The 20,611-nt window shown below is 46.8% G+C and overlaps 2 protein-coding genes across 2 annotated transcripts in view; one reads left to right on the forward strand and one right to left on the reverse strand.

Annotated features, from left to right (window-relative positions):
- LOC120065989 (growth arrest-specific protein 2-like) overlaps positions 1–13,233 on the forward strand; it is a 51,771-nt gene extending 38,538 nt beyond the window's left edge. Inside the window, exons 2-3 of the mRNA XM_039017028.1 lie at positions 5,407–5,570; positions 13,061–13,233. Coding sequence (XP_038872956.1) covers positions 5,426–5,570; positions 13,061–13,233 — 318 coding nt within the window. The 5' untranslated portion in view covers positions 5,407–5,425. The remainder of the gene's footprint in view (positions 1–5,406; positions 5,571–13,060) is intronic.
- Positions 13,234–15,875: 2,642 nt separating this feature from the next.
- LOC120065990 (histidine-rich glycoprotein-like) lies at positions 15,876–17,895 on the reverse strand. The gene is made up of 3 exons (XM_039017030.1): positions 17,762–17,895; positions 16,799–17,094; positions 15,876–16,696 (listed from the first exon to the last, which is right to left on the reverse strand). Exons 1-3 carry the CDS (start codon positions 17,893–17,895, stop codon positions 15,876–15,878), a joined length of 1,251 nt encoding a protein of 416 aa, XP_038872958.1.
- Between the last annotated feature and the right edge of the window lie 2,716 nt (positions 17,896–20,611).

Genomic DNA, 20,611 nt, shown 5'->3' on the forward strand with positions numbered 1-20,611 from the left:
GGTATTTTATTAGGATCCCCATTAGCTGTTGTAAAAGCAGCAGCTAATCTTCCTGGGGTTCCACACTAAACATGAAACATAATACAGAATGACATCATACAGAACATCATTAGACAAGAACAGCTCAAGGACAGAACTACATACATTTTGTTAAAAAGGCCCACGTAGCCTACATATCAATGCATCCACACAAACTATCCAGGTCCAACAGCCTCCATATCAATGCAGACACACAAACTATCTAGGTCAGATAAGGGAGAGGTGTTGCTTTATCTGTTTTTTTAAACCAGGTTTGCTGTTTATTTGAGCAACATGAGATGGAAGGAAGTTCCATGCAATAAGGGCTCTATATAATACTGTACGCTTTCTGAATTTGTTAAGGATTTGGTGACTGTGAAAAGACCCCTGGTGGCATGTCTGGTGGGGTAAGTGTGTGTGTCAGAGCTGTGTGTAGGTTGACTATGCAAACTATTTGGAATTTTCAACACATTAATGTTTCTTATAAAAAGAAGAAGTGATGCAGTCAGTCTCTCCTCAACTCTTAGCGAAGAGAGACTGGCAGCATAGTATTTATATCAGCCCTCTGATTACAATGAAGAGCAAAATGTGCCACTGTTCTCGGCCAGCTGCAGCTTAACTAGGTCTTTCCTTGCAGCACTGGACCACACGACTGAACAATAATCAAGATAAGATGAAACTAGAGACTACAGGACTTGCTTTTTGGAGTGGGGTGTCAAAAAATCAGAGCATCTCATTGTTATGGACAGACGTCTCCCCATCTTTACAACCATTGAATCTATACGTTTGACCATGACAGTTTACAATCTAAGGTAACCCCAAGTAATTTAGTTTCCTCAACTTGTTCAACAGCCACACCATTCATTACCAGATTCAGCGGCGGTCTAGAACTTAAGGAATGATTTGTACCAAATACAATGCTCTTAGTTGTAGAGATGTTCAGGACCAGTTTATTACTGGCCACCCATTCCAAAACAGACAGCAGCTCTTTGTTAAGGGTAAAGATATGACAGATAGGAGTGGCTATAGAGTCATCTACCATCCTCAGTAGCTTTCCATCTAAGTTGTCAATGCCAGGAGGTTTGTCATTATTGATCGTCAACAATAATTTTTCCACCTTTCCCACCTCTAACTTTACAAAATTCAAACTTGCACTGCTTTCCTTTCATTATTTGTTTTTTTATGCATGAATATTTTATTTATTTATTTAACTAAGCAAATCAGTTAAGAACAAATTCTTATTTTCAATGACGGCCTAGGAACAGTGTGTTAACTGTTCAGGGGCAGATTTTTACCTTGTCAGCTCGGGGATTTGTTCTTGCAACCTTTCGGTTACTGGTCCAACGCTCTAACCACTAGGCTACCTGCTGCCCCTCCACTCTAACCACTAGGCTACCTGCTGCCCCTCCACTCTAACCACTAGGCTACCTGCTGCCCCTCCACTCTAACCACTAGGCTACCTGCCGCCCCTACACTCTAACCACTAGGCTACCTGCCGCCCCTACACTCTAACCACTAGGCTACCTGCCGCACCAAATATGAATATAATTGCTCACTGTTTGTTGTGGGCATTTCCTGTTTAAGTTTGCCCACTTTGCCAATGAAATAATCATTAAAATAATTGACAACATCAAATGATTTTGTGATGAATAAGCCATCTGATTCGATGAAAGATGGAGTTGAATTTGTCTTTCTGCCCATCATTTCATTTAAAGTACAATTTTTTTTTCCATCATTCTTTATATCATTGATCTTGGCTTCATAATACAGTTTCTTCTTCTTTTTGTTGAGTTTAGTCACATAATTTTGGGCTTGGGTTGTGGTGGGGGGCTCTGGGTTGGGATAGTGTTGTGGTGGGGGGCTCTGGGTTGGGATAGTGTTGGGCTTGGGTTGTGTTGGGGGGCTCTGGGTTGGGATAGTGTTGGGCTTGGGTTGTGTTGGGGGGCTCTGGGTTGGGATAGTGTTGTGGTGGGGGGCTCTGGGTTGGGATAGTGTTGGGCTTGGGTTGTGTTGGGGGGCTCTGGGTTGGGATAGTGTTGTGGTGGGGGGCTCTGGGTTGGGATAGTGTTGTGGTGGGGGGCTCTGGGTTGGGATAGTGTTGTGGTGGGGGGCTCTGGGTTGGGATAGTGTTGGGCTTGGAGTGTGGTGTGGTAACAATGAAAAAGAGTGGGAATAAACTGACAACTGGAGAGCTGCTGTTTCAGGTTTCACTGTAGCTACATAACACCGATATCGTCATCTAGCCTCTCCTTTCTTCTCTGTTGGTCTGCTACAGTAGATAGAAGTCCTACTGTCCTGTGTTGGCTGCTGTATGAAACAGACTAGTGTTCTAGGTGGGATATAATGATGGGAATAGGAACTGGCCTGTCAGGGTTACTGAGAATGTTCTGTGTCATTAGAACCACTGTAAACCACACCAGGGGCCAAGACAAGGGCCCATATTCACATAGCATCTAGGATCAGGTCCCTCCTGTTAATATAATCTCATTCATTATGATCTGAAACTGATCCTAGACCAACACAGCCAGAACATTAGATTCACTGTGAAGTGTAAATCACACCAGAGAAATATCAGGACATTTGTGGGGTGGGATTATATCTGAAAATTATTTTTTTAAATTATGAATATCCCTAGCTGCAACAGAATACAATCTTAGATACTATTTTATGTCTCTGTGTCCCGTATGAAGGAAGTTAGAGGTCGTTTCACAAGCCAATGCTAACTAGTGTTAGCACAATGACTGGAAGTCTACAGGAACAGTTAGCATACTAGCTAACGACTCTGAGGAAGAAGATAAATGACTTCATTGCCAAAATCTCAAACTATCCCTTTAATATGGAGGAAATAACAGTCATCGGAGATAATTAAACGATTTTTTTCTGTATAGAAAATTCTTAAGGCGGGTCGTCTAAGTGGTAATTTTCAGGATGGAAAAACGGTTTCAGTGTCAACTTAAACGACCAAAACTAGATAGAAAGTGTGCAGAAAAGGTATTGACCTATATTTTCTTTTATAAAACAGTCTTTGAGAACTAACAATCAAATAAAAACTAGACAGTCTGGGTGAATCGAACATTCCCAAAACCAGGCATGTCCGTTGATTTAGTTATAATGTTTGAGCAGAGGAAGCCAAGGAAAAAATGTGTAGAATTGATGGAAATGGACTTTAAACTGCAAAATTGTCTCTTAGCTCCATGCCAAACTGTGTAGAATTGATGGAAATTAACTTAGAAACTGCAAAATGTTCTCTACGCGACCCAAGATACCGTTCTAGCTAATAGACTGTTAGTTCTCACTTCCACTGAACGGTGGGGAGGTCAAAATAATGTAACTGTCTACCAAATCTTTACATTTTAAAATGTTGATTTACTTCTACTTGTTTGTTGTGACTGTCTGACCCTCTCCTCTCTCAAGGCCAGTGTTTGTTGTGACTGTCCGACCCTCTCCTCTCTCAAGGCCAGTGTTTGTTGTGACTGTCCGACCCTCTCCTCTCTCAGGGCCAGTGTTTGTTGTGACTGTCCGACCCTCTCCTCTCTCAAGGCCAGTGTTTGTTGTGACTGTCCGACCCTCTCCTCTCTCAGGGCCAGTGTTTGTTGTGACTGTCCGACCCTCTCCTCTCTCAAGGCCAGTGTTTGCTGTGACTGTCCGACCCTCTCCTCTCTCAAGGCCAGTGTTTGTTGTGACTCTCCGACCCTCTCCTCTCTCAAGGCCAGTGTTTGTTGTGACTGTCCGACCCTCTCCTCTCTCAGGGCCAGTGTTTGTTGTGACTGTCCGACCCTCTCCTCTCTCAAGGCCAGTGTTTGTTGTGACTGTCCGACCCTCTCCTCTCTCAGGGCCAGTGTTTGTTGTGACTGTCCGACCCTCTCCTCTCTCAGGGCCAGTGTTTGTTGTGACTGTCCGACCCTCTCCTCTCTCAAGGCCAGTGTTTGCTGTGACTGTCCGACCCTCTCCTCTCTCAAGGCCAGTGTTTGTTGTGACTCTCCGACCCTCTCCTCTCTCAAGGCCAGTGTTTGTTGTGACTGTCCGACCCTCTCCTCTCTCAAGGCCAGTGTTTGTTGTGACTCTCCGACCCTCTCCTCTCTCAGGGCCAGTGTTTGTTGTGACTGTCCGACCCTCTCCTCTCTCAGGGCCAGTGTTTGTTGTGACTGTCCGACCCTCTCCTCTCTCAAGGCCAGTGTTTGTTGTGACTGTCCGACCCTCTCCTCTCTCAAGGCCAGTGTTTGTTGTGACTGTCCGACCCTCTCCTCTCTCAAGGCCAGTGTTTGTTGTGACTGTCCGACCCTCTCCTCTCTCAAGGCCAGTGTTTGTTGTGACTGTCCGACCCTCTCCTCTCTCAAGGCCAGTGTTTGTTGTGACTGTCCGACCCTCTCCTCTCTCAGGGCCAGTGTTTGTTGTGACTGTCCGACCCTCTCCTCTCTCAAGGCCAGTGTTTGTTGTGACTGTCCGACCCTCTCCTCTCTCAGGGCCAGTGTTTGTTGTGACTGTCCGACCCTCTCCTCTCTCAGGGCCAGTGTTTGTTGTGACTGTCCGACCCTCTCCTCTCTCAAGGCCAGTGTTTGTTGTGACTCTCCGACCCTCTCCTCTCTCAAGGCCAGTGTTTGTTGTGACTGTCCGACCCTCTCCTCTCTCAAGGCCAGTGTTTGTTGTGACTCTCCGACCCTCTCCTCTCTCAGGGCCAGTGTTTGTTGTGACTGTCCGACCCTCTCCTCTCTCAGGGCCAGTGTTTGTTGTGACTGTCCGACCCTCTCCTCTCTCAAGGCCAGTGTTTGTTGTGACTGTCCGACCCTCTTCTCTCTCAAGGCCAGTGTTTGTTGTGACTGTCCGACCCTCTCCTCTCTCAAGGCCAGTGTTTGTTGTGACTGTCCGACCCTCTCCTCTCTCAAGGCCAGTGTTTGTTGTGACTGTCCGACCCTCTCCTCTCTCAGGGCCAGTGTTTGTTGTGACTGTCCGACCCTCTCCTCTCTCAGGGCCAGTGTTTGTTGTGACTGTCCGACCCTCTCCTCTCTCAAGGCCAGTGTTTGTTGTGACTGTCCGACCCTCTCCTCTCTCAGGGCCAGTGTTTGTTGTGACTGTCCGACCCTCTCCTCTCTCAGGGCCAGTGTTTGTTGTGACTGTCCGACCCTCTCCTCTCTCAGGGCCAGTGTTTGTTGTGACTGTCCGACCCTCTCCTCTCTCAAGGCCAGTGTTTGTTGTGACTGTCCGACCCTCTCCTCTCTCAGGGCCAGTGTTTGTTGTGACTGTCCGACCCTCTCCTCTCTCAAGGCCAGTGTTTGTTGTGACTGTCCGACCCTCTCCTCTCTCAAGGCCAGTGTTTGTTGTGACTGTCCGACCGTCTCCTCTCTCAAGGCCAGTGTTTGTTGTGACTGTCCGACCCTCTCCTCTCTCAAGGTGACGGGAGAGACCCACCATGTGCAGCTCTCTGAGTCCCAAGCAGCCGATTGGCCCAGGCCTGACGGATATGCAGCAGTACAGCCAATGGCTGGCCAGCCGCCACGAAGCCAGCCTTTTACCAATGAAGGAAGACCTGGCCCTATGGCTAACCAGCATGCTGGGTAAGTTCTATATGATGTATAGAATATATACACATTCATATACAGATTCATATATTTGTGAATCCTACGTGTTTGGGTCTACTGCTCATGATGGATGACATGTGGCTCAACAACATGCTCAATGTAACTCTGGAAATGGCCTTGATGTGGCTGGCTGTCATCAACACACGATCTGTTTACATCTCTCAGTGTAGCAGATGTATAAGAACATTTGTTCTGAGTCTGGTTCCTCTAAAGGTTTCATTCTGCCAGGGAGTTTTTCCTTGCCACTTTACTTCTGCTTGCTCTTTGGGATCCAGGCTGGGTTACTGAGGCATGTTCTCTTTGGGATCCAGGCTGGGTTACTGAGGCATGTTCTCTTTGGGATCCAGGCTGGGTTACTGAGGCATGTTCTCTTTGGGATCCAGGCTGGGTTACTGAGGCATGTTCTCTTTGGGATCCAGGCTGGGTTACTGAGGCATGTTCTCTTTGGGATACAGGCTGGGTTACTGAGGCATGTTCTCTTTGGGATCCAGGCTGGGTTACTGAGGCATGTTCTCTTTGGGATCCAGGCTGGGTTACTGAGGCATGTTCTCTTTGGGATACAGGCTGGGTTACTGAGGCATGTTCTCTTTGGGATACAGGCTGGGTTACTGAGGCATTATATCTAATAAACATGTGTGTTGTGCTAAGTAAAGGTAAACCTGTTTGTAAAAATACAACAGCCAAACCAGTCTGCAGGCTGTTTCAGTCATGGGGTTGTAACTGTGACTGATCGTAGTTCAGGAAGCAATTTGATGTCGCTGTGTCTGATTTGCAAAGCTGTCCAAAGCATATCCTGTTCAACAAACAATAATCTAACTGTGTTACACCACGTTGTGTACACCTTAAACACAGGTGATGGCCTATTGTTTGCTGTTAGTTAGTTAGTTAATGTGCAGATACTTTTGTAGCCTTATCAGCTTCAGCCATTATTCACTATTTCCTTTAATTTGAATGGATTCTCAAGGGACATTATCCTGTTGATCTGAAGGTCATTACCAATCAATCGTTAATGAGTCTGGAATGGAGATTGTGTCCAGGGGCGGACTGGGACAAGAAATCGGCCCTGGCATTTCTAACACATCATTTTTTTCTTTCTTTGAGGCCCTCATTATTAGCCAGATAATAATAATTAGACAGGCCCACTGGGCTTAAAATGGACCAGCCCTTCTAGCATTTCGGCCAGTACGCCCCTGAGTGTGTCACACACACCTTGCAACCTTCTCCTAATTGAATAATGGCTATTATTAGCCTCTTGATTTTTCAACACTTCCTATTCCAGGAAGTGCTTCAAATCAGCATATTACGTTTGATCCTATCCGACCCTATATTGACACTCTCTTCCTATCTGTGTCAGTCCCTATCTGTTAGAAGTGTTCGCGTGTGCATTCTCAGTCCCCATCTGTTAGCATAGGGTAGCCAGCTGAGCTGAGATATGAGGTTTGGCCTCTGATGTGGTCTGGTTAGCGTCGGGGGGGGGGGGGGGGGGACTATACAGGAAACAGATACATCACACGGTTTATCTGGCCTCGTGCTCCCGAACCAGTTTGCAAGTAATCAGCTACTGATGATGATATCTTCCTTACAACGCAGAATGTTCATCTCCTGTCTAGATTTGACAAATCAAATCAAGTTTATTTTATATAGCCCTTCGTACATCAGCTAATATCTCGAAGTGCTGTACAGAAACCCAGCCTAAAACCCCCAAACAGCAAGCAATGCAGGTGTAGAAGCACGGTGGCTGGGAAAAACTCCCTAGAAAGGCCAAAACCTAGGAAGAAACCTAGAGAGGAACCAGGCTATGAGGGGTGGCCAGTCCTCTTCTGGCTGTGCCGGGTGGAGATTATAACAGAACATGGCCAAGATGTTCTAAATGTTCATAAATGACCAGCATGGTCAAATAATAATCAGGAATAAATTACATGGAAAAGATAGCCCCCCCCCCCACCCCACATTAGTATGACATTGGTTAAAGCATCATATCTAAACCAATGTCAATGAAAATTCACAAACCTGATCAACCTGATCGGAGATACACAATACACTCCCTGCCTAACGTCATGAGCCGTGCGGCCTTTACCGTGAACAACATAACAGGGATTTTTAACAGGGTCGTTAGCAATTTAGTTTTCAGAGTATTTTCTGCGGCCTACCTACCTAGCTCAAATTGTAGACATCAGATTAAAACGAGACTATAGTGTCCATAAAGTGATTCTTGTGAAGTACAGGAGGACCGAACACGCCCCCATTCACATCGACGGGGTTGTAGTGGAGCAGGTCGAGAGTTTCGAGTTCCTCGGTGTCCACATCACCAACAAACTATCATTTATTTCACCTTTATTTAACCAGGTAGGCAAGTTGAGAACAAGTTCTCATTTACAATTGCGACATGGTCCAAACACACCAACAAAGCCGTGTAGAGGGCACGACAACGCCTTTGCCCCCTCAGGAGACTGAAAAGATTTGGCATGGGTCCCCAGATCCTCAAACATTTCTAAAAACCTGTTTTTGTTTTCTCATTATAGGGTATTGTGATGTCATTATGGGGTATTGTGATGTCATTATGGGGTATTGTGATGTCATTATGGGGTATTGTGTGTAGATTGATGAGGATTTGTATTTATTTAATCCCTTTTAGAATAAGACTTTAACGTAACAAAATGTGGAAAAATACATAAATACCTTATTTACATAAGTATTCAGACCCTTTGCTATGAGACTCGAAATTGAGCTCAGGTGCATCCAGATAGGATCATTGATCATCCTTGAGATGTCGCTACAATTTGATTGGAGTCCACCTGTGGAAAAATTATTTAACTATACTTATTTACAATGACTGCCTACCAATGACTGCCTACCCGGACGACGATCTTATGGGACTCCCAATCACGGAATCGAACCAGGGACTGTAGTGAAGCCTCTTGCACTGGGACGCAGTGCCTTTAGAACACACTTTACCACAAAGACACTTGCAAGTGCACTAGTCCAATGTCACTTTGATTATACCTGCACATCATGGTCCATCAGCAACCCCAAAAATCTAAGGAATAAGCTACAGACTAGAGTTTAATATTTTCCTGGTATTTTACAAATGTTCCATCCCCGAGAATAATCACTTTCCAGTCCAAACCAGAAGTATCGTTCTGAAGCATATTAATATGTCTGGATTTGATTAGAGCTTTTCAGTTTCACTGTATTGAAATTCAAGACTGATGCGGTACAAATCACTTTTTTTTTTGTCGAGCACTTCCTCTAAGAGTATGAGTTAGGCTGTTTTGAGAAGGTTTGAAATTCGATGGCAATCCTACACATTGATTGAAATACAATAGAGCAACTTAGGTCAAAGTAAGCTAAAGCTGTGTGCTGGAAAAACCTTGGTATAGCATGGCTGGTAGGCATTGTGGTGCTCATGTGAATTTCCTTTCTTTTTCAGCTTCAGACCAATGCCTACAGACCAATGCCTACTTCTCATTTAAAAGTTTTTTTTTGTTCTTAATCCTGTAGATATGTTTGAAAAAAGGCCTCAATAAACAAGACATGTAATATATGTACTTTGGCGCGGCAGGTAGCTTAGTGGTAGGGACGGCAGGTAGCCTAGTGGTTAGAGCGTTGGGCCAGTAACCGAAAGGTTGCTGGATTGAATCCCAGAACTGACAAGGTAAAAATATGTCGTTCTGCCCCTGAACAAGGCAGTTAACCCACTGATCCCCGGTAGGCCGTCATTGTAAATAAGAATTTGTTCTTATCTGACTTGCCTCGTTAAATAAAGGTTAAATTAAAAATGTAAATCTCAGATTTGCTTTGAAAGCAGCAGTTCTCTTATGAGGGAGGAGACGGTAACACATTCACATAACCCCCCTGCTTTATAACCCAGGTCATTAGTAAATAATTAACTAAATATTAACTAATTATTTATAATTATTTATAAATGTTTGTAAAACTAGTACATTATTAGTAAATATATTGATTTGTGAACATTTAACTAATATAGTTGCTAATAATGTACTAATCTTTTACAACATTTATAAATCATTTGTTAATAGTATATTTATTTACTAATGATGTATGGTTTATAAAGGATAGTTAATAGAATGTGTTACTGCATGAGAATAAGGCAGGAATCAAGGGTATTTCCCAAGTTCTCTCTCTCTTTCTCTCTCTCTCTGTCTCTCTCTCCATCTCCCTGTCTCTCCCTCCATCCTCTGGGATCAATTACAACATTTGGAACTCATTAAAACCCCTGAACCCACCTCCCCTCCTTCTCCTCCAGCCGCCTCCTCCCTCTACCAAACCCTAACCCCCCTCCTTCTCCTCCAGCCCCCTCCTCCCTCTACCAAACCCTAACCCCCCTCCTTCTCCTCCAGCCGCCCCCTCCCTCTACCAAACTCTAACCCCCCTCCTTCTCCTCCAGCCCCCTCCTCCCTCTACCAAACCCTAACCCCCCTCCTTCTCCTCCAGCCCCCTCCTCCCTCTACCAAACCCTAACCCCCCTCCTTCTCCTCCAGCCGCCTCCTCCCTCTACCAAACCCTAACCCCCCTTCCCTCTCCTCCAGCCCCCTCCTCCCTCTACCAAACCCTAACCCCCCTCCTTCTCCTCCAGCCGCCTCCTCCCTCTACCAAACCCTAACCCCCCTTCTTCTCCTCCAGCCCCCTCCTCCCTCTACCAAACCCTAACCCCCCTCCTTCTCCTCCAGCCCCCTCCTCTCTCTACCAAACCCTAACCCCCCTTCTTCTCCTCCAGCCCCCTCCTCTCTCTACCAAACCCGAACCCCCCTCCTTCTCCTCCAGCCCACTCCTCTCTCTACCAAACCCTAACCCCCCTCCTTCTCCTCCAGCCGCCTCCTCCCTCTACCAAACCCTAACCCCCCTCCTTCTCCTCCAGCCGCCTCCTCCCTCGACCAAACCCTAACCCCCCTCCTTCTCCTCCTGCCGCCTCCTCCCTCTACCAAACCCTAACCCCCCTCCTTCTCCTCCTGCCGCCTCCTCCCTCTACCAAACCCGAACCCCCCCTCCTTCTCCTCCAGCCCCCTCCTCCCTCTACCAAACTCTAACCCCCCTCCTTCTCCTCCAGCCGCCTCCTCCCTCTACAAAACCCTAACCCCCCTCCTTCTCCTCCAGCCGCCTCCTCCCTCTACCAAACCCTAACCCCCCTCCTTCTCCTCCAGCCCCCTCCTCCCTCTACCAAACCCTAACCCCCCTCCTTCTCCTCCAGCCCCCTCCTCCCTCTACCAAACTCTTAACCCCCCCTCCTTCTCCTCCAGCCGCCTCCTCCCTCTACCAAACCCTAACCCCCCTCCTTCTCCTCCAGCCCCCTCCTCCCTCTACCAAACCCTAACCCCCCTCCTTCTCCTCCAGCCCCCCCCTCCCTCTACCAAACTCTTAACCCCCCCTCCTTCTCCTCCAGCCGCCTCCTCCCTCTACCAAACCCTAACCCCCCTCCTTCTCCTCCAGCCCCCTCCTCCCTCTACCAAACCCTAACCCCCCTCCTTCTCCTCCAGCCGCCTCCTCCCTCTACCAAACCCTAACCCCCCTCCTTCTCCTCCAGCCCCCTCCTCTCTCTACCAAAAGAAAAATAGATGAAGACAGAAATCCCCCTGGTTTCTTTTCCACAGTTAGACGCCCCCCTGCCACCTCCTATTGCAGTCAGAATGATCTAACTAAGAAGGAATGGTCGTCTGGATGCCAGTCAACTAGAAATACCACATGTTGATCTGGGTGTGTGTGTGTGTGTGTGTGTGTGTGCGTGTGCGTGTGCGTGTGCGTGTGCGTGTGCGTGTGCGTGTGCGTGCGTGCGTGCGTGCGTGTGAGAGAGAGAGCTCTGGAGAGTGTATCATTACTGTGCAGAATCAGATGGCCCCTGGCCTGTATTAGTCTGACTGTGTCATGTTATGCAGCATGCTAGGTCTATGGGCTGTTCATATGTCCTAACTATCTATCTGACTGTGTCATGTTATGCAGCATGCTAGGTCTATGGGCTGTTCACATGGCCTAACTATCAGTCAGACTGTGTCTTTGCTGCTCTCTCTCTTATGACGTACAGTGTTTTCAGTCACACATGCTTTAGGAACTGTAGGCTACTGTCATCTTAAATTTCTTCACCATTATCTGATAGGCAGAACCTTTACCAACACGGCATACTTTGGCACTTAATTATCTTCGGCTTAAAGATCCAGTCTCGACGTCAAGGGTGAAGAGGCGACTCCGGGATGCTGGCCTTCTAGGCAGAGTTCCTCTGTCCAGTCTCAACGTCAACGGTGAAGAGGCGACTCCGGGATGCTGGCCTTCTAGGCAGAGTTCCTCTGTCCAGTCTCGACGTCAACGGTGAAGAGGCGACTCCGGGATGCTGGCCTTCTAGGCAGAGTTCCTCTGTCCAGTCTCGACGTCAACGGTGAAGAGGCGACTCCGGGATGCTGGCCTTCTAGGCAGAGTTCCTCTGTCCAGTCTCGACGTCAACGGTGAAGAGGCGACTCCGGGATGCTGGCCTTCTAGGCAGAGTTCCTCTGTTCAGTCTCGACGTCAACGGTGAAGAGGCGACTCCGGGATGCTGGCCTTCTAGGCAGAGTTCCTCTGTCCAGTCTCGACGTCAACGGTGAAGAGGCGACTCCGGGATGCTGGCCTTCTAGGCAGAGTTCCTCTGTCCAGTCTCGACGTCAACGGTGAAGAGGCGACTCCGGGATGCTGGCCTTCTAGGCAGAGTTCCTCTGTCCAGTCTCGACGTCAACGGTGAAGAGGCGACTCCGGGATGCTGGCCTTCTAGGCAGAGTTCCTCTGTCCAGTGTCTGTGTTCTGTTGCCCATCTTAATCTTTTTATTTTCATTGGCCAGTCTGAGATATGGCTTTTTCTTTGTAACTCTGCCTAGAAGGCCAGCATCCCGGAGTTGCGTCTTCACTGTTGACTTTGAGACTGGTGTTTTGCGGGTACTATTTAATGAAGCTGCCAGTTGAGGACTTGTGAGGCGTCTGTTTCTCAAACTAGACACTCTAATGTACTTGTCCTCTTGCTCAGTTGTGCACCGGGCCCTCCCACTTCTCTTTCTATTCTGGTTAGAACCAGTTTGCGCTGTTCTGTGAAGGGAGTAGTACACAGATCTTCAGTTTCTTGGCAATTTCTCACATGGAACAGCCTTCATTTCTCAGAACAAAAATAGACTGACGAGTTTCAGAGGAAAGTTCTTTGTTTCTGGCCTGTAATTGAACCCACAAATGCTGATGCTCCAGATACTCAACTAGTCTAAAGAAGAACAGTTTTATTGCTTCTTTAAGCAGAACAACAGTTTTCAGCTGTGCTAACATAATTGCAAAAGGGTTTTCTAATGATCAATTAGCCTTTTAAAATGATAAACTTGGATTAGCTAACACAACGTGCCAAACTTTTGAACGGTAGTATATATATAAAATGGGCTCGTAATCAAAAAGCATCTCAGAGTATTAACATATATTTAATGGGTCTCCTTCCCTCTCCACCTCAGGTCTGGAGATCACAGCAGAGAGCTTCATGGAGCGTTTGGACAATGGCTTCCTGCTGTGCCAGCTGGCTGAGACGCTACAGGAGAAGTTCAAGCAGAACCAGACTCAGAACCATGGAGAACTGCCTCTAGGCAATGGAAAGGTACTGAGAAACCTATGCCCTTTTTCACACTAACATGCTGACCCGAATAGTAAATCAGAACCAATGGCGAGGTGGCTGGTCCTTGCCTGGTTCCGGAAACGGTAAAGCTTTGGGAAACCTACACCGGAGCAAGTAAAAACCAAGGCAGGGGTCTAGTCTGATCTAGGGCCTGTGTGTCAAAAAGAGTGTCAAAGTAAAAGTGCTGACATAGGATTATCAGTTTTGCCTTTTAAATCATAATGAATAGCATTATGTGGACGGGGAGGAGGGGGGGGGGGGGGACATGATCCTAGATCAGCACTTAATACTCTGAGATTGTTTTTGATTACGAGCCCTGATCTGTTTGTGCCTTATAGCCAACTCCTGTGGTTGGTTGGTTGGTTGGTTGGTTTGTTTGTTTGATATGCCAATGACCATGAAAGTGGCAAGACAGCACTAACAGATCTGGGACCAGGCTAAGAATCATAGTGGTGAACACCAGACTAATTTAGTTGAGGTTAGGTTGTCCCATGCAGTGCTAATCTTTATTTAAAAAATTGTATAGATTGCCAGCAAATACCTTCTGGTATATTTGGGAATTTGTTGTTTTTGTTGTCCTTGAATTGAATGCTAGTATACTACTGCAATAACTCATGGACAAACCGCCACTTTGGAATATAATTCTTAATATAAAATATTTTGACTCAGAGCATTAAGAATGCCAAAAGAATGCAACCCGGGCTCATGTAATGTCATTGTGAAAAACCTCAGAGATCTTCAGATTAAAAATCAGGATATTGCTTTGGATGTGAAGCTTCTAGAATACTTCAGGATAGTGTTCATATTTAGCCTATCTATCTGAAACCTAGACATAATATTAGTCTGTGGTTAGAGAGATTATTTTACAATTTTTTAAATTATTTTTTATTAAACATGTAAAACAGTATGAGTATCCAACCCACTTCATTGCCAGCTGAACTGCAATCAGTTCTTATGCCAGCTGAACTGCAATCAGTTCTTATGCCAGCTGAACTGCAATCAGTTCTTATGCCAGCTGAACTGCAATCAGTTCTTATGCCAGCTGAACTGCAATCAGTTCTTATGCCAGCTGAACTGCAATCAGTTCTTATGCCAGCTGAACTGCAATCAGTTCTAATGCCAGCTGAACTGCAATCAGTTCTTATGCCAGCTGAACTGCAATCAGTTCTTATGCCAGCTGAACTGCAATCAGTTCTAATGCCAGCTGAACTGCAATCAGTTCTAATGCCAGCTGAACTGCAATCAGTTCTAATGCCAGCTGAACTGCAATCAGTTCTAATGCCAGCTGAACTGCAATCAGTTCTAATGCCAGCTGAACTGCAATCAGTTCTTATGCCAGCTGAACTGCAATCAGTTCTTATGCCAGCTGAACTGCAATCAGTTCTAATGCTAGCTGAACCGCAATCAGTTCTTATGCCAGCTGAACCGCAATCAGTTCTTATGCCAGCTGAACTGCAATCAGTTCTTATGCCAGCTGAACTGCAATCAGTTCTTATGCCAGCTGAACTGCAATCAGTTCTAATGCCAGCTGAACTGCAATCAGTTCTTATGCCAGCTGAACCGCAATCAGTTCTAATGCCAGCTGAACTGCAATCAGTTCTTATGCCAGCTGAACTGCTATCAGTTCTTATGCCAGCTGTAAGCCAATTCGCTAACCTTCACATAAGAGACTAGTAGTCCTGCAGCAACTGATATTTCATGACCCGATAGGCCAGTTTTGTGGTTAGTGAGTCTTCGGCAAAATGTCTCTTTTTTAAGGGTATTTGAGTAAGTCTGTTTCTGCAAGGTCTGTGGTATGTCATACCATGGCTGTATATAGCTATTGGTACAAGCTGTCCTCATTCTGGGGCCCCATATTTGAGTAGAGGCCATATGCTGGAAGTTAGAGTGAGAATAACTGTATAGGAAGGTACTGTATAGCTTGTTAAACTGTATAGGAAGGTACTGTATAGCTTGTTAAACTGTATGGGAAGGTACTGTATAGCTTGTTAAACTGTATAGGAAGGTACTGTATAGCTTGTTAAACTGTATAGGAAGGTACTGTATAGCTTGTTAAACTGTATATGAAGGTACTGTATAGCTTGTTCAACTGTATGGGAAGGTACTGTATAGCTTGTTAAACTGTATGGGAAGGTAGTGTAGAGCTTGTTAAACTCTGACCGTGCTGTTTCATACGAATAGACTAATGACAGAAACGGGTTGACTTTGTTTGAATCCTTGATGGGAAATACACCAAGCATGAAGTTTACATTGTACATTTTCAATAGTGTTCAAATTGTATTTGAAATAATTTGGAGTCATTTAGCTGGGCTTGATTGAGCTTGCCTGGTGTAATGGAACCAATAGAATCTAGAAATAGAATACAGGTTGGAACCAATAGAATCTAGAAATAGAATACAGGTTGGAACCAATAGAATCTAGAAATAGAATACAGGTTGGAACCAATAGAATCTAGAAATAGAATACAGGTTGGAACCAATAGAATCAAGAAATAGAATACAGGTTGGAACCAATAGAATCTAGAAATAGAATACAGGTTGGAACCAATAGAATCTAGAAATAGAATACAGGTTGCAAAAGTGCAAACTCCGCCCATCTGGCACTCCAGGCAGACGAAAGCAAACGCTCAAAGTATTTGAATGACTTCAAATAGTATTTTAACAGAGGTCTGAGCCATTACAGGGCAGCTGGTGGTGGGTCTCCTGATGCTGGTATGAGCCATTACAGGGCAGCTGGTGGTGGGTCTCCTGATGCTGGTCTGAGCCATTACAGGGCAGCTGGTGGTGGGTCTCCTGATGCTGGTCTGAGCCATTACAGGGCAGCTGGTGGTGGGTCTCCTGATGCTGGTATGAGCCATTACAGGGCAGCTGGTGGTGGGTCTCCTGATGCTGGTCTGAGCCATTACAGGGCAGCTGGTGGTGGGTCTCCTGATGCTGGTCTGAGCCATTACAGGGCAGCTGGTGGTGGGTCTCCTGATGCTGGTCTGAGCCATTACAGAGCTGCTGGTGGTGGGTCTCCTGATGCTGGTCTGAGCCATTACAGGGCAGCTGGTGGTGGGTCTCCTGATGCTGGTCTGAGCCATTACAGGGCAGCTGGTGGTGGGTCTCCTGATGCTGGTCTGAGGCATTACAGGGCAGCTGGTGATGGGTCTCCTGATGCTGGTCTGAGGCATTACAGGGCAGCTGGTGGTGGGTCTCCTGATGCTGGTCTGAGCCATTACAGGGCAGCTGGTGGTGGGTCTTCTGATGCTGGTCTGAGCCATTACAGGGCTGCTGGTGGTGGGTCTTCTGATGCTGGTCTGAGCCATTACAGGGCAGCTGGTGGTGGGTCTCCTGATGCTGGTCTGAGCCATTACAGAGCTGCTGGTGGTGGGTCTCCTGATGCTGGTCTGAGCCATTACAGGGCAGCTGGTGGTGGGTCTCCTGATGCTGGTCTGAGCCATTACAGGGCAGCTGGTGGTGGGTCTCCTGATGCTGGTCTGAGGCATTACAGGGCAGCTGGTGATGGGTCTCCTGATGCTGGTCTGAGCCATTACAGGGCAGCTGGTGGTGGGTCTCCTGATGCTGGTCTTAGCCATTACAGGGCAGCTGGTGGTGGGTCTCCTGATGCTGGTCTGAGCCATTACAGGGCAGCTGGTGGTGGGTCTCCTGATGCTGGTCTGAGGCATTACAGGGCAGCTGGTGATGGGTCTCCTGATGCTGGTCTGAGGCATTACAGGGCAGCTGGTGGTGGGTCTTCTGATGCTGGTTTGAGCCATTACAGGGCTGCTGGTGGTGGGTCTTCTGATGCTGGTCTGAGCCATTACAGAGCTGCTGGTGGTGGTGGGTCTCCTGATGCTGGTGGTAGTCTGTTACAGGGCTGCTGATGGTGGGTCTCCTGATGCTGGTGGTAGTCTGTTACAGGGCTGCTGTTGATGGGTCTCCTGATGCTGGTCTGAGCCATTACAGGGCTGCTGGTGATGGGTCTCCTGATGCTGGTGGTAGTCTGTTACAGGGCTGCTGGTGATGGGTCTCCTGATGCTGGTGGTAGTCTGTTACAGGGCTGCTGATGGTGGGTCTCCTGATGCTGGTGGTAGTCTGTTACAGGGCTGCTGGTGATGGGTCTCCTGATGCTGGTGGTAGTCTGTTACAGGGCTGCTGGTGATGGGTCTCCTGATGCTGGTGGTAGTCTGTTACAGGGCTGCTGGTGATGGGTCTCCTGATGCTGGTGGTAGTCTGTTACAGGGCTGCTGGTGATGGGTCTCCTGATGCTGGTGGTAGTCTGTTACAGGGCTGCTGGTGATGGGTCTCCTGATGCTGGTGGTAGTCTGTTACAGGGCTGCTGGTGATGGGTCTCCTGATGCTGGTGGTAGTCTGTTACAGGGCTGCTGGTGATGGGTCTCCTGATGCTGGTGGTAGTCTGTTACAGGGCTGCTGGTGATGGGTCTCCTGATGCTGGTGGTAGTCTGTTACAGGGCTGCTGGTGATGGGTCTCCTGATGCTGGTGGTAGTCTGTTACAGGGCTGCTGGTGATGGGTCTCCTGATGCTGGTGGTAGTCTGTTACAGGGCTGCTGGTGATGGGTCTCCTGATGCTGGTGGTAGTCTGTTACAGGGCTGCTGGTGATGGGTCTCCTGATGCTGGTGGTAGTCTGTTACAGAGCTGCTTGTGGTGGGTCTCCTGATGCTGGTCTGAGCCATTACAGGGCTGCTTGTGGTGGGTCTCCTGATGCTGGTGGTAGTCTGTTACAGAGCTGCTGGTGGTGGGTCTCCTGATGCTGGTGTGAGTAGATCAGCTAGTAGCACAGATGTGTGGAATTACTTGAGGTCAATGGCCGTAGGGAGGCCCCTTGTGAATATAGAGCAGTCTATTGATCTAGGAAAGAGAGAGAAAGGGAGGGAGGGAGGGAGAGGGGGAGGGAGAGAGAGACTGAGGGAGAGGGGGAGGAAGTGAGAGACTGAGGGAGAGGGGGAGGGAGGGAGAGACTGAGGGAGAGGGGGAGGGAGTGAGAGACTGAGGGAAAGGGGGAGGGAGAGAGAGACTGAGGGAGAGACTGAGGGAGAGAGAGACTGAGGGAGAGAGGGAGGGAGGGAGAGACTGAGGGAGAGAGAGACTGAGGGACAGGGGGAGGGAGAGAGAGAGAGACAGAGACAGGAACTCTGGAGAAACTGGTTTGGGTTTATTTGGGCTTGTCTGACCTAGAAATTCTGTTCACTCCCCCTAAAAGAAAATAGGGGAAATATTTGTATCTCTGAGGTCAATAGATCATGTTTGGATAGAGACTGGACTTGAAAGGTAGTCGGCCAGCCAGTCAGCCGGCCAGTCAGCCAGTCAGTCAGTCAGCTAGCCAGTCAGCCAGCTAGCCAGTCAGTCAGCCAGTCAGTCATCTAGCCAGTCAGTCAGCTAGCCAGTCAGCCAGCCAGTCAGCCAGCCAGCCAGTCAGCCAGCCAGCCAGCTAGCCAGTCAGTCAGCCAGTCAGTCATCTAGCCAGTCAGTCAGCTAGCCAGTCAGCCAGCCAGTCAGCCAGCTAGCCAGTCAGCCAGCTAGCCAGTCAGCCAGCCAGCTAGCCAGTCAGCTGGTCAGTCAGCCAGCCAGCTAGCCAGTCAGCCAGTCAGTCAGCCAGCTAGCCAGTCAGCCAGTCAGTCAGCCAGCTAGCCAGTCAGTCAGCCAGTCAGCCAGCTAGCCAATCAGTCAGCCAGTCAGCTAGCCAGTCAGCCAGTCAGTCAGTTCAGGCTTATTACTTATACCTGAGTTGCACAGGATACCTGGGGGGCAATTTCTCTCCAAGACTTGTCAATTCATTATTTCACATGGCTTTTTATTTTATTTCATTTAAACAATCTGAAGTTACACAGTGTCTCCTGTAATTATTTTTAAATTATTACTTTTAAAAGTAATCTCTGCTTAGACTCAGAACAGTTTGGTTTTAAAAGGCCGAGTAATTTCTACTAAAATACAGAGAAGACTTCAAAGTTATAGCTCCAAACTGCTCCAAACCGGAGTAGTTTGGAGCAGTTTGAGCTAAAGCTTTGAAGTCCTCTCTGTATTTGGAACAATGTAATAAAACTAGTGGGATATAAAAGCTGTTGATATAGAGCTGTTGATATAGAGCTGTTGATATAGAGCTGTTGATAAAGAGCTGTGAATATAGAGCTGTTGATATAGAGCTGTTGATATAGAGCTGTTGATATAGACCTGTTGATATAGACCTGTTGATATAGAGCTGTTGATATAGTTGTTGATAGAGCTGTTGCTATAGAGCTGTTGATATAGACCTGTTGATATAGAGCTGTTGATATAGAGCTGTTGATGTAGAGCTGTTGATGTAGAGCTGTCGATATAGAGCTGTCGATATAGAGCTGTCGATATAGAGCTGTCGATATAGACCTGTCGATATAGACCTGTTGATATAGAGCTGTTGATATAGTTGTTGATATAGTTGTTGATAGAGCTGTTGATATAGAGCTGTTGATATAGAGCTGTTGATATAGAGCTGTCGATATAGAGCTGTCGATGTAGAGCTGTCGATGTAGAGCTGTCGATATAGAGCTGTCGATATAGAGCTGTCGATATAGAGCTGTCGATATAGAGCTGTCGATGTAGAGCTGTTGATGTAGAGCTGTCAATGTAGAGCTGTCGATGTAGAGCTGTCGATGTAGAGCTGTCGATGTAGAGCTGTCGATATAGAGCTGTCGATATAGAGCTGTCGATATAGAGCTGTCGATATAGAGCTGTTGATATAGAGCTGTTGATGTAGAGCTGTCTATCGTTTCCCAGCAGAAAACCTTTAAGATGTTTGCTTTTAAGATCTGGAATTATTGGTTCCCATCTCCATCCATACATAATTACTAAATATACAGATTACCATCTCCATCCATACTAAATATACAGATTACCATCTCCATCCATACTAAATATACAGATTACCATCTCCATCCATACTAACTATACAGATTACCATCTCCATCCATACTAAATACTAAATATACAGATTACCATCTCCATCCATACTAAATACTAACTATACAGATTACCATCTCCATCCATACTAAATACTAACTATACAGATTACCATCTCCATCCATACTAAATACTAACTATACAGATTACCATCTCCATCCATACTAACTATACAGATTACCATCTCCATCCAAACTAAATACTAACTATACAGATTACCATCTCCACCCATACTAACTATACAGATTACCATCTCCATCCATACTAAATACTAACTATACAGATTACCATCTCCATCCATACTAACTATACAGATTACCATCTCCATCCATACTAACTATACAGATTACCATCTCCATCCATACTAAATACTAACTATACAGATTACCATCTCCACCCATACTAAATACTAACTATACAGATTACCATCTCCACCCATACTAAATATACAGATTA

This window comes from Salvelinus namaycush, chromosome 21 (assembly GCF_016432855.1).
Source record: "Salvelinus namaycush isolate Seneca chromosome 21, SaNama_1.0, whole genome shotgun sequence".
In the NCBI taxonomy this organism is placed as follows: domain Eukaryota; kingdom Metazoa; phylum Chordata; class Actinopteri; order Salmoniformes; family Salmonidae; genus Salvelinus; species Salvelinus namaycush.

Coding starts and splice junctions, on each gene's coding strand:
- LOC120065990 (XM_039017030.1), bottom strand. CDS start 17,895: ATGGCTCAGACCAGCATCAGGAGACCCACCACAAGCAGCTCTGTAACA. Junction 17,095..17,761: donor GACCCATCACCAGCAGCCCT/GTAACAGACTAC, acceptor CACCAGCATCAG/GAGACCCACCATCAGCAGCC. Junction 16,697..16,798: donor GACCCACCACCAGCTGCCCT/GTAATGGCTAAG, acceptor GTAATGCCTCAG/ACCAGCATCAGGAGACCCAC.